Raw genomic sequence first — 18316 nt, 5'->3', positions numbered from 1 at the left:
TCTGCAATGAGTTTGTCACAATGAATCTGGGCAATCCTGCAATTTGAATTAAATTATCTTACATAAATGGGAAACACGTTTTGACAAAACTAACTGAGACAAACAAAATAGGAAAATATGAAGTCATTCAACTGAGATTCTGTTTCTCAGTGCTTTTTGGGAGGAGGCAGAAACAGGCACAGAGAAGGGGGCAAGGGAGCATTGAGAGTGCCCAAACATAGCTGGAAGGACATTATGTGGTATGTACATTGCCCTTCTAGTACGGTCCACACAGGGGCTCCTGGAAGCAGGTCTTCTAAGAGCTATTTTCCCTTGGGAAAGAGGCTAGAGAGCGTGACCACTGATTAGCCAAGAAGAGGCAGGGTTGGAGCTGGCACCACTGTACCACCATTAGACCCAGCAGAGGTCAGTTGTGCATGAGATTCCCTGGGGAGAGGGTGCTCCAGCCAAGGCACCACCCAGCCACCTATGACTCCCCTTCCAGAATGTAAAGAACTCTAGTGGCTACTAGAGGCAGCTGTGCTTTTGTGAAAAGAGCACTGATCTTGAATAGAGATTCTGCCACTTTCTCTACCTTGTAATTGAAACCTTAGCATCGGTTGCCTTATCTAGAGAATGACATAGTTTCATTAATTCCTAATATGTTCAAGATACTTTGTTAACAGCTGTATTAATTTCCTACTGTTGCTATAACAAATTCCTATGAACTTAAAGGACTAAATCACAAATTTATTCTCTTACAATTCTGGGGGTTGAAGTCCAACTTGGGTCTCACTAAGCTAAAATCAAGGTCTCAGCCAAGCTGTGTTCCTTCTAGAAACCCTAGGGGAAAATGCATTTCCTTGTTTTTTCCAGCTTCTAGAAGCCACCACTTGTGCCTTTACTTGTGGCCCTCTATGTCTAACTCTGATACTGCTGCCTCTCTCTTATAAGGACCCCTGTGATTATATTAAACCCTCCCCAATAATCCAGAATAATTTCCCTATCTCAAGATTCCTAACTTAATCCCACCTGCAAATTCCTTTTCCATACAAGGTGACATAGTCACAGGTATTGGGGATTAGAATGTGGATATATCGTGGTAGGGGGGAGCATTTTCTGTTTACCATAGTAACTTACATATAATTTATTTTATTTAATTTTTTAATATTAATTCTAAAAGCTAGGCTTTATTAAAATTTATTGAGGACCTATCATTTATTCACCTATCCACTAATTAACTAACTCATTCATTTTTGTATTTCCTCATTCAGCAATGACCATTGTATTGGTTAGGTGAGGATAGGTTTTGGTGTTGCATCAGTCTTGAGAGCCTTTCTACCATTGCTAAACAATCTAGTATAGTTCCCTGCACACAGTAGAGTAGTTGCTTAATAACTATTTTTTATTTGTGATGATGGTAGTAGTAGTCATTTGATCTGATCACAAATATCCCAGGTTTTCTCTTTTTTTGGTAACATGTAGCTTTTTACTTTTTTACCCTCTTTGAAGTTAGGTCTGGTCATGGGATTTACTCTGGCCAATGAAATGTGAGCAAAGACACAGCATGTTAAATTTGAGAGGATGTGTTGAGAAGCAGTATGTGATTGGTGTGAGCATACATTGAGATGGAGCCTCTAGCAGTCTGGGTCTACCCACCCAAACCTGTCTTGAGCATGGAGCTCAAACAAAAAATAAAGTTCTATTATGTTAAGCAACTGAGATCTCAGGGCTGGGTTTTTTTTTAAATTAATCTATTAATTTATTTTTTATTAGTTTCTGCTTTATAAAAAAGTGAATCAGTCATACATATACATCTGTTCCCACATCCCTTCCCTCATGCATCTCCCTCCCTCCCACCCTCCCCATCCCACCCCTCCAGGCGGTCACAAAGCACCGAGCTGATCTCCCTGTGCTCTGCGGCTGCTTCCCACTATCTATCTACCTTACGTTTGGTAGTGAATATATGTCCATGCCTCTCTTTCGCTTTGTCACAGCTTACCCTCCCCCCTCCCCATATCCTCAAGTCCATTCTCAAGTAGGTCTGTGTCTTTATTCCTGTTTTACTCCTAGGTTCTTCATGACATTTTTTAAAATTCCATATATATGCGTTAGCATACGGTATTTGTCTTTCTCTTTCTGACTTACTTCACTCTGTATGACCGACTCTAGGTCTATCCACCTCATTACAAATAGCTCAGTTTCGTTTCTTTTTATGGCTGAGTAATATTCCATTGTATATATGTGCCACATCTTCTTTATCCATTCATCCGATGATGGACACTTAGGTTGTTTCCATCTCTGGGCTATTGTGAGGGCTGTTTGTTATTACAGCATAACCTATCACATACTGACTATTACAGCATTCATGATCCCTACTCCTTTCCTGAAGAAGTGAGACATAAAAACCCAACTGTACCTTGGGCAGACCTGGAGGAAGGAGATGAAACTTGAACAAAGCAGAAGGAAGGCACCTTCCATTGCAACCTCCATTTATACCCCAGCTTCCACATTTGATCTACAAAATAGTTCCTTAGGGTTGATTTTGCTATTTTCATTTAACAAAGAAAGAAACTTGCATTTACAGATATGTAGGAACTTGAGAAAGTCATGCAGCTGATAAGTGGTACAACCAAGTCTCAAATCTAAAACTCTGTTTGAAAGCCCACTTTAAACGACAACCTCCCCAACACTGAGAAAGACAGGGTGAGGTGAGAACTACATCAAGGCGCACTGCTTGTTACATCCTGTGACCTATGGGCAGAAAACCATAGGATGACTACAGAAACAATGTGTTGGGCCCTGGAGAAGGTATTACCTTGTTCTCCCTCATCAATGCCTCTTCCACTGCCTGGCGACTGTATTCTCCAATGTACCATTCATTGTGCTGGATATCCTGCAATACAGGTTTAAAGGATGAATATTTTAGGGTCAAAGGAAATGATTAATTATTAATTAAAATTTGTTTTTATTCCACTAGTGCCAAATCACAGTTGGATTTATGGGAGATATGCAGTATAAAATTTCTGTCCCTGGATCTTGAGTTAGACACAGAAAAAGTAATGGCAGCTTAGGAATTATGAAACTGGCATGATAAAATCTGTCTGTCATTGAAAGTAACCAGAAATGTCACTCCATCTACTGAGAAAAGTGCTTTGGCACCAAACTCAAAATGGATAAAAACCATTTATCTGTCAATGCTGTCCGAACCTGTATCTGCTGAAGCTTATTGAAGTGGGATATATATTGTTTATGATCCCTATGAGGCCCTAGGCACCATAGAAACAGCAGGGGAGGGGAAGACAGGTACAGCTTGAGAGCATCTTTATGCCAATTGCTTAAAGTCCCATGTGGTAGTACTGGGATTTGAACCCTAGTCTGTCTGGCTTTCTCCTTGTGCCATACTACCTTATTTATACTAATTTATTTCTTTTGATTGTAAAATCCACATAGCAGAGAGAAGGAAGGGCAGTCAGAGTTGCACCATGGATCTGCAATTCCTTTACCGAGTCCCAAGGATAATAATATTAAATAATCCTTTGCATGAGTCCAACATCTCCAAGGACATCCCTAATTCATTATCCCAGTCCATGCCTGCAAGAATCCTGTGAGGCAGGCATTGCCAGGACAGCGGAGGCTCAGGAAGTCAACTTCTGTTACACGTGGCAAGAACTAGGGATGTAACATCAGGTCTTTGGTCTCCCAAAATACCTGGTCCTCCCAGCACAATCTTGATCCTTCCAATGATGGGTACAGCAAGCATATGTGAGCGCCACTGGGAAAGGCATGAGTTAGCTTCCCTCCCAACTCTCCAGCCTCACTTCCTCTCCCTGCCCCGCTCTCCAGTCTGAGGACAAGCCAGATGTGCTTGCTGTTGTCTAGACACACACAGCTTCAGGGCTTGGCATGAGCTAGCCCCGCACCCTGCCTGGAATCCCTCCTTCTCCTCACTCTCCTTCTCCCTGGCTCTGCCATTCTCTTCCATCAAGTTTGGGGGCAAAGTCGCCTCTTATTTGAGGTCTCCTTTGGAATGAATTCCTTTACCTAGTCCCTACCTCTAGCGGAGGGTAGGTGCTGAAGGTCCAGAGGCAGGACCTGTTCCACTCCAGCAAAGCCAGGTAACAGGCTCCAGAAACAAAGGGCAGCTCAGAGAAAGTGCCCTCAAAGGGCATCTCTCTGCAGAACTGGGAGCTCTCTGAGCTGATAGTGGTCTGCTTCTTCTGGGGGGCCTCTCTGCTAGTCCCGGGGCTTGGCAGGGCTCAGTCATGGTGTGCTTCATCTACTCTGATTTTGTTTATTTGTTCAAGCTGGAAGACACTTAGAGATTTTATAACCCCGTAGTTCTCCAGGTGTGATCATGAGTGCTGGCTGGTGAGTTTAGGTGCTGCTCAATCACAGCATTAGAGAACTCTGAATTACCTGGAGGGGAAAGTGGTTCCCTTTCAGTTCTCTTTCTAGCCCTTTGAATAAACCAAGAGGGGTATTTCATTTTGGTGCTATTTTGTCCTTAATATCTCTCTGGTATTTCTAATCTCTCCTTATGCTGAGATTCATTAGCGAGTGATGGCATCCTGCCACAATTTTTTTTAACATCTTTAATGGAGTATAATTGCTTTACAATGGTGTGTTAGTTTCTGCTTTATAACAAAGTGAATCAGCTATACATATACATATATCCCCATATCTCTTCCCTCTTGCATCTCCCTCCCTCCCACCCTCCCTATCCCACCCCTCCTGCTACAATTTAATAGCCTTGTTTTGTTTGAGTTACAATAAAATTTTTTTCAAAAATATGATAAAATATACACATCATAAGATTTACCACTTAACCATTTTCAATTGTACATACAATGCAGTGGCATTGAGCACACTCATATTTCTTTGCAGCCAGCATCACGATCCAGCTCTAAAATATTTTCATCATCTCAAACTGAAACTCTGTACACATTCAGCAGCAACTCCCATTATCTCCTCCCCTAGCCCCTTGTAAACACCATTGTACTTTCTGTCTCTATGAATTTACTTATTTTACCCTCATATAGCTAGAATCATATATTTGTCCTTTTGTGTCTGACTCATTTCACTTAGTATCATGTTTTTAAGGTTCATCTATGTTGTAGCACCTGTCAGAATTTCATTCTTTTTTACAGCTGAATAATGTTATTACATTTTCTTTATCCATTTATTTGTTGATGGACATTTGGGTTGTTTCTACCACTTGGCTATTGTAAATAATGCTGCTGTCAAGATGGACGTACAAAAATCTGTTTGAGTCCCTGCTTTCATTTCTTTTGGGTATATACCTAGAAGTAGAATGCTGCAATTAGTTTTAAGATTACTTTCTGTGACTTCCCTGGTGGTTCAGTGGTTAAGAATCCACTGCCAATGCAGGGGACACAGGTTCGATCCCTGGTCTGGAAAGATCCCACATGCCACGGAGCAACTAAGCCTGTGTGCCACAACTACTGAGCCTGTGCTCTAGGGCCTGTGAGCCACAACTACAGAAGCCCACGTGTCACAACTCCTGAAGCCCATGTGCCTAAAACCCGTGCTCCGCAACGAGAGAAGCCACCACAATGAGAAGCATGTGCACTGCAACAAAGAGTAGTCCCTGCTCACTGAAACTAGAGAAAGGCTGTGCACAGCAACGAAGACCTAACACAGCTCAAAATAAATAAATAAATAAAACAAATAAATTTTAAAACAAGATTACTTTCTATGTATGTAATACTGGTTTTCTATTTGGAGTAGTGATATAAAATGAAAAAAAGAGTTAACTTGAATAAGTATAACATTATTATTGATAGTACAAGGATAGGCCACAGATGACAAAGGTGAATTCAAATAGTTGAAATCAAGGCAATCCTTATTTAGTGCAACCCTCTCCCATGCTTGAGGAATCCAGGCTCTGGGAGGGATGTAACTTTTGGATAGACATCTAGTTAGGACCCTGGGATTCCAGCGCTTATGAAGGAGATGATGAGGAAAAGGAAACCAGGTCTGTAAGAAGGGGCAACAAAAGAATTATGTGCAAAACATTCCCCAAAGTCAAACTTAACAGTATGAAACTTCTTTTAGAATTAAGGTCAAAATTAATGTAAATATAAGGACAACCAATGGCGCTTGGGACACTGTAGGGATTATGAGCAATTGACCACAGAAATATTCTATGTGCTCTGCTTCTGCTTAAAATCTTTTGCAAGCTCTGTAGCAGAACCCTGAGCATATGAGGATATGGGATGGAGACCCAGAAGAAGCATGTCTTTTGTGCCTTATTGTGAAAGACTTTAATAAGTAATGTTGCAAAGTGATTGAGGAAAGAGCATAGAATTTACAAAGAAAGTTTTATCCCCTCATATAGCTAAGTATGAGTGCAACATGGTCTGAGAAAAACTGATTGTAGGGATGGAAAATATTTTAGAAAGAGAACAGGCAATAAATGAAGGGCAAGCAAGAATCCATCTACTATCTATTTTCATCTCTCCCTCCTCTTTACGTCTCCTCTGGGGCAGAGACCATAACTTCTAGCAGGTTGTCTGGTATAGAATAAGTGCTCAATACATGATTGTTAGACTGTTCAAATGAAATGAGCATACAATACGTGGATCTTTTGTTGGAAAAACAATTGCAATATGTAAATCCCCATCAATTCTAAAAGATTACTGAAGAGTCAATAAATATAAAACAGTCCTAAATCTCTATTTTTTGGATTAATTTTAAAAAAGCACTTTTAGAATCTGGAAATATGCAAGTTAAAGAATCTAGTGAGGTCCTGCCCGCCGACCGCCGCACACAGTGGGGTGTTGTTCCAGGACCTTGCTTCAGACAGGGTGAGGTAACACAGACCTTGGAGGCAGATTTGCTGGGTTTGTACCCCAGCCCCAACAGTTAAGCGCTCTATGGCTTTGGGCAACTCAGGTAGCATGAATCTCATCAGCACAGAGAGAAAGCTTCACTGAAAACTCATTGCAGAAACTGTCAGTGAGAAGCTGGAGCTGAGGCTGGAGTCTCTCATGCGGGCCGAGCCCGCCGTCTGCCTGTGGCCGCTGCAGGTCTACGTCCGCCTCTGCTGTCAAAGTCCTGCACGTCGTTTCAAGAGCAGCGGAAAATGAATCAGCCTCTGGTCCGCCTCTGCTGTCACAGTCCTGCACGTCGTTTCAAGAGCAGCGGAAAATGAATCAGCCTCTGCTGGGTGGATGAAAGGCTCTTGGTGCTGCAGCCAGGAGTCAGTGCTGTGCCTCTGAAGTGGGAGAGCCAACTTCAGGACACGGGTCCACAAGAGACCTCCCAGCTCCACATAATATCAAGCAGCGAAAATCTCCCAGAGATCTCCATCTCAACACCAGCACCCAGCTTCAGTCAACGACCAGCAAGCTACAGTGCTGGTCACCCTATGCCAAGCAACTAGCAAGGCAGGAACACAACCCCACCCATTAGCAGAGAGGCTACCTAAAAACATAATAAGGCCACAGGCACCCCAAAACACACCACCAGACGTGGACCTGTCCACCAGAAAGACAAGATCGAGCCTCAACCACCAGAACACAGGCATTAGTCCCCCCCACCAGGAAGCCTACACAACCTACTGAAACAACCTTAGCCACTGGGGACAGACACCAAAAACAACGGGAACTACGAATCTGCAGCCTGCAAAAAGGAGACCCCAAACACAGTAACATAAGCAAAATGAGAAGACAGAAAAACACACAGCAGGTGAAGGAGCAAGATAAAAACCTACCAGACCTAACAAATGAAGAGATAATAGGCAGTCTACCTGAAAAACAATTCAGAATAATGATAGTAAAGCTGATCCAAGATTCTATTTCCAAGATCCATAATCTTGGAAATAGAATAGACAAAATGCAAGAAACAGTTAACAAGGACCTAGAAGAATTAAGATGAATCAAGCATTGATTAAAAACACAATAAATGAAATGAAAAATACTCTAGATGGGATCAATAGCAGAATAACTGAGGCAGAAGAACGGATAAGTGAGGTGGAAGATAAAATAGTGGAAATAACTGCTGCAGAGCAAAATAAAGAAAAAAGAATGAAAAGAACAGAGGACAGTCTCAGAGACCTCTGGAACAACATTAAATGCACCAACATTCGAATTATAGGGGTTCCAGAAGAAGAAGAGAAAAAGAAAGGGACTGAGAAAATATTTGAAGAGATTATAGTTGAAAACTTCCCTAATATGGGAAAGGAAATAGTCAATCAAGTCCAGGAGGCACAGAGAGTCCCATACAGAATAAATCCAAGGAGAAATATGCCAAGACACACATTAATCAAACTGTCAAAAATTAAATACAAAGAAATCATATTAAAAGCAGCAAGGCAAAAACAACAAATAACACACAAGGGAATCCCCATCAGGTTAACAGCTGATCTCTCAGCAGAAACTCTACAAGCCAGAAGGGAGTGGCAGGACATAATTAAAGTGATGAAGGAGAGAAAACTGCAACCAAGATTACTCTACCCAGCAAGGATCTCATTCAGATTTGATGGAGAAATTAAAACGTTTACAGACAAGCAAAAGCTGAGAGAGTTCAGCACCACCAAACCAGCTTTACAACAAATGCTAAAGGAACTTCTCTAGGCAAGAAACACAACAGAAGGAATATACCTACAATAAAGAACCCAAAGCAATTAAGGAAATGGGAATAGGAACATACATATCAATAATTACCTTAAATGTAAATGGACTAAATGCTCCCACCAAAAGACACAGAGTGGCTGAATGGATACAAAAACAAGACCCATATATATGCTGTCTACAAGAGACCCACTTCAGACCTAGAGACACATACAGATTGAAAGTAAGGGGATGGAAAAAGATATTCCATGCAAATGGAAATCAAAAGAAAGCTGGAGTAGCAATTCTTATATCAGACAAAATAGACTTTAAAATAAAGACTATTACAAGAGACAAAGAAGGACACTACATAACGATAAAGGGATCGATGCAAGAAGACGATATAAAAATTGTAAATATTTATGCACCCAACATAGGAGCACCTCAATACATAAGGCAAATACTAACAGCCATAAAAGGGGAAATCGACAGTAACACAATCATAGTAGGGGACTTTAACACCCCACTTTCACCAATGGACAGATCATCCAAAATGAAAATAAATAAGGAAACACAAGCTTTAAATGATACATTAAACAAGATGGACTTAGTTGATATTTATAGGACATTCCATCCAAAAACAACAGAATACACATTTTTCTCAAGTGCTCATGGAACATTCTCCAGGATAGATCATATCTTGGGTCACAAATCAAGCCTTGGTAAATTTAAGAAAATTGAAATTGTATCAAGTATCTTTTCCGACCACAATGCTATGAGACTAGACATCAATTACAGGAAAAGATCTGTAAAAAATACAAACACATGGAGGCTAAACACTACACTACTCAATAACGAAGTGATCACTGAAGAAATCAAAGAGGAAATTAAAAAATACCTAGAAACAAATGACAATGGAGACACGAGGACCCAAAACCTATGCGACGCAGCAAAAGCAGTTCTAAGGGGGAAGTTTATAGCAATACAATCCCACCTTAAGAAACAGGAAACATTTCGAGTAAACAACCTGACCCTGCACCTAAAGCAATTAGAGAAAGAAGAACAAAACACCCCCAAAGCTAGCAGAAGGAAAGAAATCATAAATTTCAGATCAGAAATAAATGAAAAAGAAATGAAGGAAACGATAGCAAAGATCAACCAAACTAAAAGCTGGTTCTTTGAGGAGATAAACAAAATTGACAAACCATTAGCCAGACTCATCAAGAAAAGAAGGGAGAAGACTCAAATCAATAGAATTAGAAATGAAAAAGGAGAAGTAACAACTGACACTGCAGAAATACAAAAGATCATGAGAGATTACTATAAGCAACTCTATGCCAATAAAATGGACAACCTGGAAGAAATGGACAAATTCTTAGAAATGCACAACCTGCCAAGACTGACTCAGGAAGAGATAGAAAATATGAATAGACCAATCACAAGCACTGAAATTGAAACTGTGATTAAAAATCTTCCATCAAACAAAAGCCCAGGACCAGATGGCTTCACAGGCGAATTCTATCAAACATTTAGAGAAGAGCTAACACCCATCCTTCTCAAACTCTTCCAAACAATATCAGAGGAAGGAACACTCCCAAACTCATTCTACGAGGCCACCATCACCTTGATACCAAAACCAGGCAAGGATGTCACCAAGAAAGAAAACTATAGGCCAATATCACTGATGAACATAGATGCAAAAATCCTCAACAAAATACTAGCAAACAGAGTCCAACAGCACATTAAAAGGATCATACACCATGATCAAGTGGGGTTTATTCCAGGAATGCAAGGATTCTTCAATATACGCAAATCAATCAATGTGATACACCATATTAACAAGTTGAAGGAGAAAAACCATATGATCATCTCAATAGATGCAGAGAAAGCTTTTGACAAAATTCAACATCTATTTATGATAAAAACCCTGCAGAAAGTAGGCATAGAGGGAACTTTCCTCAACATAATAAAGCCCATATATGACAAACCCACAGCCAACATTGTCCTCAATGGTGAAAAACTGAAACCATTTCCACTAAGATCAGGAACAAGACAAGGTTGCCCACTCTCACCACTCTTATTCAACCTAGTTTTGGAAGTTTTAGCCACAGCAATCAGAGAAGAAAAGGAAATAAAAGGAATCCAAATTGGAAAAGAAGAAGTAAAGCTGTCACTGTTTGCAGATGACATGATACTATACATAGAGAATCCTAAAGATGCTACCGAAAAACTACTAGAGCTAATCAATGAATTTGGTAAAGTAGCAGGATACAAAATTAATGTACAGAAATCTCTGGCATTCCTGTACACTAATGATGGAAAATCTGAAAATGAAATCAAGAAAACACTCCCATTTACCATTGCAACAAAAAGAATAAAATATCTAGGAATAAACCTACCTAAGGAGACAAAGGACCTGTATGTAGAAAATTATAAGACACTGATGAAAGAAATTAAAGATGATACAAATAGATGGAGAGATATACCATGCTCCTGGGTTGGAAGAATCAATATTGTGAAAATGACTCTACTACCCAAAGCAATCTACAGATTCAATGCAATCCCTATCAAACTACCACTGGCATTTTTCACAGAACTAGAACAAAAAATTTCAAAATTTGTTTGGAAAAACAAAAGACCCCGAATAGCCAAAGCAATCTTGAGAACGAAAAACGGAGCTGGAGGAATCAAGCTCCCTGACTTCAGACTATACTACAAAGCTACAGTAATTAAGACAGTGTGGTACTGGCATAAAAACAGAAAGATAGATCAGTGGATCAGGATAGAAAGCCCAGAGATAAACCCACGCACATATGGCCAACTTATCTTTGATAAAGGAGGCAGGAATGTACAGTGGAGAAAGGACAGCCTCTTCAATAAGTGGTGCTGGGAAAACTGGACAGGGACATGTAAAAGTTTGAGATTAGACCATTCCCTAACACCATACACAAAAATAAGCTCAAAATGGATTAAAGACTTAAATGTAAGGCCAGAAACTATCAAACTCTTAGAGGAAAACATAGGTAGAACACTCTATGACATAAATCACAGCAAGATCCTTTTGGACCCACCTCCTAGAGAAATGGAAATAAAAACAAATATAAACAAATGGGACCTAATGAAACTTCAAAGCTTTTGCACAGCAAAGGAAACCATAAACAAGACCAAAAGACAACCCTCAGAATGGGAGAAAATATTTGCAAATGAAGCAACTGACAAAGGATTAATCTCCAAAATTTATAAGCAGCTCATGTAGCTCAATAGCAAAAAAACAAACAACCCAATCCAAAAATGGGCAGAAGACTTAAATAGGCATTTCTCCAAAGAAGATATACAGACTGCCAACAAACACATGAAAGAATGCTCAACATCATTCATCATTAGAGAAATGCAAATCAAAACTACAATGAGATATCATCTCACACCAGTCAGAATGGCCATCATCAAGAAGTCTAGAAACAATAAATGCTGGAGAGGGTGTGGAGAAAAGGGAACCCTCTTGCACTGCTGGTGGGAATGTGAATTGGTACAGCTACTATGGAGAACAGTATAGAGGTTCCTTAAAAAACTAAAAATAGAACTACCATATGACCCAGCAATCCCACTACTAGGCATATACCCTGAGAAAACCATAATTCAAAAAGAGACATGTACCAAAATGTTTATTGCAGCTCTATTCACCATAGCCCGGAGCTGGAAACAACCTAAGTGTCCATCATCGGATGAATGGATAAAGAATATGTGGCACATATATACAATGGAATATTACTCAGCCATAAAAAGAAACGAAACTGAGCTATTTGTAATGAGATGGATAGACCTAGAGTCGGTCATACAGAGTGAAGTAAGTCAGAAAGAGAAAGACAAATACCGTATGCTAACGCATATATATGGAATTAAAAAAATAAAGTCATGAAGAACCTAGGGGTAAAACGGGAATAAAGACACAGACCTACTTGAGAATGGACTTGAGGATATGGGGAGGGGAAAGGGTAAGCTGTGACAAAGCGAAAGAGAGGCATGGACATATATACACTACCAAATGTAAGGTAGATAGATAGTGGGAAGCAGCCGCAGAGCACAGGGAGATCAGCTCGGTGCTTTGTGACTGCCTGGAGGGGTGGGATGGGGAGGGTGGGAGGGAGGGAGATGCATGAGGGAAGGGATGTGGGAACAGATGTATATGTATGACTGATTCACTTTGTTATAAAGCAGAAACTAAAAAAAAAAAACAGAATCTAGTGAAATACAATACAAAATGTTATATAGCAAAATACTTAAAAAAATATTAAACCCCAATAATACATAGCCAGAAGGGGAAAACTCAGATCCAGTCACAATGATCTCCTTTTAAGCACTGTTCAAGAAACCTCTCTTTAGATGCTAAGTTCATCTAGAAAAATATTGCAGAGAAGTGTCTGTTTTACCTCTTCGTCAGACCTTGTGGGGAAAGGTTTCTTCCTGCTCGTATTTTTACAACGTAGCGAATTTTCCAGAGGGCCATAGCTGGCTGGAGATGGACATCTCTGAGGAGGATAGGACTGCATGCTTTCTTTATGATCTGGAAAAATAAATTCACATTTAAATATGATTGTTTTACAGTCTCAGACTGCGTCCCTCTGACAAGGAGCTGGAACCCATCACTCCCTCCTGTGTCTATGGCAACCTCGGTCTGTACCACCATCATCTCACTACGGACAGCAGTCTCCTCTAGACTGTTGTCTTGCTTCAGCTTTTGCCCCTGTCTCTTTAGGGCATCCGGAGTCATCTTTAAAAAATGGAATTCTGACTTTGCCACCTCCCCACCCCCAGTACAAATCCTTCCATGATTTCCTTTACTCCTGGAAGAAAATCCAAACGTTTTAACTTCTGTGAATAAGGCCCCAGATAACCTTTCTCTTATTTCTTCATCCAGCCCCTATCCTCCACACTGTTTCGGCCATAATGAACTCTGTTCAGTTTCTTTAACAAGCTAAGCTTGTTCCCAACTCAGAAAACACCATTTTTTAAATGCAAAAGAATAAATTTTTGTTTTAATGGAACATCATTTTTAACCTGAAAGAATGACTAACACAAACTATCATTATTCAGACTTGGACACTTGGCAGATACTTTAATAAAAATGAACAAAGTAAGCCTGTCACTTCATGGAAAGTAACTGGTAGTATTTGTGGCCAATTTTAAAATTAGACTTTTCAAGTGCAAACTGAAATTTGGAAAACCTTGTATCTGCCACCGTGACAGAATAGCCTATCCACAGTTTGACTTTTCTGATGAGATTGGGGGTGTTATGTGCAAATGTGATTTAAAACAATATTATGTACTAAAATATGTTAACATAGAAAGTATCTGCTCAGGTCTGTGAACCATTGTTTTCCAAGTGAATAATATATGATGCTACAAAATCATGCCTGTGTAAACGATTCTTTAGAAGGGAAGATAGATCGATGGATTTTAAAGTAACAGAATACAAAAAGTTCATTGAAACACTTGTTCAGTTTTGATGTGGTATTTTCTCTATATACTTCAATAAAAATAACATCTCCACTGTGTCATTCCAGTAAACACTAATAAAAAATGAATTTCAAGAAATTAAGGCCACAAGGAAGGAGTGAGGTGTTAGAAGGAATACTTTAAAAAGATATTTATAAATATATTAATAATTTAAAGCAAGGATTAACTGTATATAAATAAAAGGCTTTGAGGGTATAAAAACAATATCAAAATAAAATATTAGACAGTAATAACATATAAAATGGAAAAGGGATGATTAGCATTAAGGCAGAATCATAAGCTATTTAGTCTTAATTCAGTCTAGAAAACATAACCAAAGTTATAGTTCTGGTCAGTAGATTGATAAGAGCTTTGAAAAAAATGGAATAGTTATATTCACACAGTATATTTTTGAGGCAAAATACTAAATTAAACATTAGCAAATATTTATATGCAAGTTATTATAACGCAAGTTATATGTGTATTTATTCTGCTCTTTGTCATCAAAATGCCAAATTTCTCTGTAGGCTTACTAAGAAGAGCAAAGAATTCTCCTGAAATATTGAAAGTTCTATTTCAAGGGTTCCAAGGATTGTGGCTTTTAATGATGAGTCTAAGAATATAGGGAATTACATGTATCAAAATGTTTGTTTTAGAAAAGTGTTTGATCAATTAAAGTTGAAATTACATTCATCATATAAGTTAATTTCACTCACCAATTTATAACTAAAAATAGGAATAATGCTAAAGAGAACTCTGTCTTTTCAAATTTTATTTTATAAGGAAAAGAGCTCTACTTTCAAACACAGTACAGAATCCATACCATCAGAGCAAAATCATCTTAAGTTTGCTGTATTGTTGGGAAGAGGATATGAACTTCAGAGTTTTAAAACTCAAGCATACTATTTATTTATTTAGCTAAACACTGAAGGTAAGCAATGGAAGAATAGAATTTGTATAACTTTCTAGAAAGAGAAAAAAAGAGGAGTAAAGAAGAAATAAATCCAATATTTGGCAGGAAAAGAAAAAAAGTCAATAAAATTGGCAAATAGGAGGCACAACAAAATATAAAAATTGATTCAAAAATATTAGTAATTACAATAAATATCAATGGTGTAAGTTTAACACTTAAAAATCAGATGCAGATTGGTTTAAAAATTCCAGTTGTGTGCTAATTACACATCTGAAATATAATGACACAAAAGGATCACTAATGAAAGGATGGAGAACCATAGACCAGGCAAATCCTAACCAAGAGAAAACTAAAAGAGTTATTGAAATATAAAAAAAAGACTTTAACAACTTTATTTTAAATCATAGTGAATCAATACATAAAGACATTATTTAAATGGCTATAGCTATCTTTTCAACATGGATTGAAACAGTAAAAACATACTTCAGAGTAAAAAATAACCATTATCAGCATTTCGTTATCAGTTTGTGTGGCATACCTAATAGAGTTCAGTGATTATGAATTTTTCAAGATATTGTGGCAACTGATTTAATATATTTCAACTCTGAGAGCCTTGCTTGAATATTTAAAAATCCTACTTGAAAAATAATTTGGAAACAGCTATGTGCACTTGTAGTCTATTCAGAGAATGAGTTAACCAACCAACCAAACAAACAAACAAAAAAACAATGCTATTTGCCATGCTATTTCCCCTGAAGGCCTGGATGGATTTTTGCTTAATAAATGAATGAAATTCCGAGTATGTAAATCCCCTACAAGTATTTAATTGATTTTGTTCTTAAGTAATGGCAGTAATCTTTGGAAAGTTTTCTTTATATAAAACATTGCATTTGTGTTTTATAACCACAAGAAATAGGACTGTCCTACTTGGAGAATAGAGGCTTACATTAATAAAGAGGTTGACACAGGGTAAATGGAAGAACAATAGAGAGAACAATGTGTAGGTGGGCAATAAAATTAGGGTAGCCTAATAAAAACGGTATGGGTTGTAGAACCACACTGATATCAATATTTACTAATATTTGAAAATTCTCATGTATATAAAGCTCTTAGTACAGTGCCTGATCCATACTAGTCACTCGATAAATGCTACTGCTGTTAGTGTTATTAGAGAAACAGCTCTAGATGTTCCTTTTGAAACTTAGAATAAAACCATTGTGTTTTAAGCAGCTCTCCATACTTATTAGCAAATTTTAACCTTACCCTTACATAAAATTTAAAAAATAATTTTCTAAGTAAAGAGCCATATATTTCAAAGAACATTTATAAAATGCAGATAGAAAGGAAAACATTAGTGAACAAAAACTAAAACAAACAAAAGAGAAAAGAAATCATCCACCACCCCAAATTTAGAGAGTAATGTTACTATTTTGGAGTATCACCAAACCTTTCTGGATTCTCTTCCAATATATCAAAATCATTTTCTATTTGTCCTGAGATCCATCTACTTAGGCTCTTAATAGCTTAGCTTGAATTCATTTGTCAGAGAATTGAGCAAAGTCTGTTTATCAAGTAGTAACTTAGCTATCAAGAGTAACTGAATATTTTCAAAATTTTTTCTCATTTGTTAGATAAGGATAATGATATCTACATTGACAGAGAAGTAGTTTTTATGAGTCTAAGTGAAGAGTACTGTCTCCCTCATCTGAAGCATTCAACTTAAAACCGTAAGCTTTAGTGAGCCCACTAGACTCAGAACTCTATGTGTGTCTGGCTTGTGTGCTATTTTCTGTACATCTAATTTCTGCAAAGCACTGGTGACCCAAGGGTGAATTTTTACCCAGGAGAATGAACATCACTCAGTAAGCTGATAGCGTCATAGAGTTCACGCACTGGGCAGTTAAAGGATGGGGCTGTCTCTATTCTGTATGCTTAGGGCCCAGCCCAATGGGGCATAAACCATGTGCTTAGTGAATATTTGTTTTTTGTTGTTGCTTTTAAAATATTTTTTAAAATTAATTTTTATTGGAGTATAGTTGATTTAAAATTTGTGTTAGTTTCTGCTGTACAGCAAAGTGAGATATTAGTTGACTGAAAAAGGAATTGATGGTACTTGAAGGCACTGGAGGCCAAAACATTTCCTTCATCCACCCCAGGCCATTTCTTTAAGCAACCTGTTTTTTCTAAGATGAGTAGAGAACAATCTACATGACCCCAGTACTAATGATCCACTCCAGCCAGAGGGAACTTGACTGGACTCACTCATGTCTTTGAAGACCATCCCACTTCACTAACACTGCTGTTCCATTCTTCAATTGTTCTTTATTTTTAATTTGTGCAGTATTTTCCTTTTAACATCTTTATTGGAGTATAATTGCTTTACAGTGTTGTGTTAGTTTTTGCTTTATAACAAAGTGAATCAGTTATACATATACATATGTTCCCATATCTCTTCCCTCTTGCATCTCCCTCCCTCCCACCCACCCTATCCCACCCCTCTAGGTGGTCACAAAGCACCGAGCTGATCTCCCTGTGCTATGTGGCTGCTTCCCACTAGCTATCTATTTTACGTTTGGTAATGTATATATGTCAATGCTACTTTCTCACTTCGTCTCAGCTTACCCATCCCCCTCCCCTTGTCTTCAAGTCCATTCTCTACATCTGCATCTTTATTCCTGTCCTGCCCCTGGGTTCTTCAGAACCATTATTATTTTTTTTAGATTCCATATATATATGTTAGCCTGAAGTATTTGTTTTTCTCTTTCTGGCTTACTTCACTCTGTATGACAGATTCAAGGTCCATCAACCTCATTACAAATAACTCAATTTCGTTTCTTTTTATGGCTGAGTAATATTCCATTGTTTGTATGTGCCACATCTTCTTTATCCATTCATCTATTGATGGACACTTAGGTTGCTTCCATGTCCTGGCTATTGTAAATAGTGCTGCAATGAACATTGTGGTACATGACTCTTTTTGAATTATGGTTTTCTCAGGGTATATGCCCAGTAGTGGGATTGCTGGGTCATATGGTAGTTCTATTTTTAGTTTTTTAAGGAACCTCCATACTGTTCTCCATAGTGGCTGTATCAACATTCCCACCAACAGTGCAAGAAGGTTCCCTCTTCTCCACACCCTCTCAAGCATTTACTGTTTGTAGATATTTTGATGATGGCCATTCTGACCACTGTGAGGTGATACCTCACAGTAGTTTTGATTTGCATTTCTCTAATGATTAGTGATGTTGAGCATCCTTTCATGTGTTTGTTGACAATCTGTATATCTTTGGAGAAATGTCTATTTAGATCTTCTGCCCATTTTTGGATTGAGTTGTTTGTTTCTTTGATATTGAGC

At 38.4% G+C, this 18316-nt stretch overlaps 1 protein-coding gene across 1 annotated transcript in view; it reads right to left on the bottom strand.

Moving 5' to 3' along the window:
- The window catches only part of CLNK (cytokine dependent hematopoietic cell linker), a 137718-nt gene that overhangs the window by 10023 nt on the left and 109379 nt on the right, over positions 1 to 18316 (bottom strand). The window contains exons 16-17 of the mRNA XM_060096120.1: positions 12983 to 13116; positions 2798 to 2875 (exon numbers count right to left, since the gene is read on the bottom strand). Of these exons, the coding sequence (XP_059952103.1) occupies positions 2798 to 2875; positions 12983 to 13116 (212 nt within the window). The remainder of the gene's footprint in view (positions 1 to 2797; positions 2876 to 12982; positions 13117 to 18316) is intronic.

The sequence above is a fragment of the Mesoplodon densirostris genome, chromosome 1, assembly GCF_025265405.1.
Source record: "Mesoplodon densirostris isolate mMesDen1 chromosome 1, mMesDen1 primary haplotype, whole genome shotgun sequence".
Classification (NCBI taxonomy): domain Eukaryota; kingdom Metazoa; phylum Chordata; class Mammalia; order Artiodactyla; family Ziphiidae; genus Mesoplodon; species Mesoplodon densirostris.
Note: the sequence above shows the minus strand (reverse complement) of the source record. Positions and strands in the feature narration are given on the sequence as shown.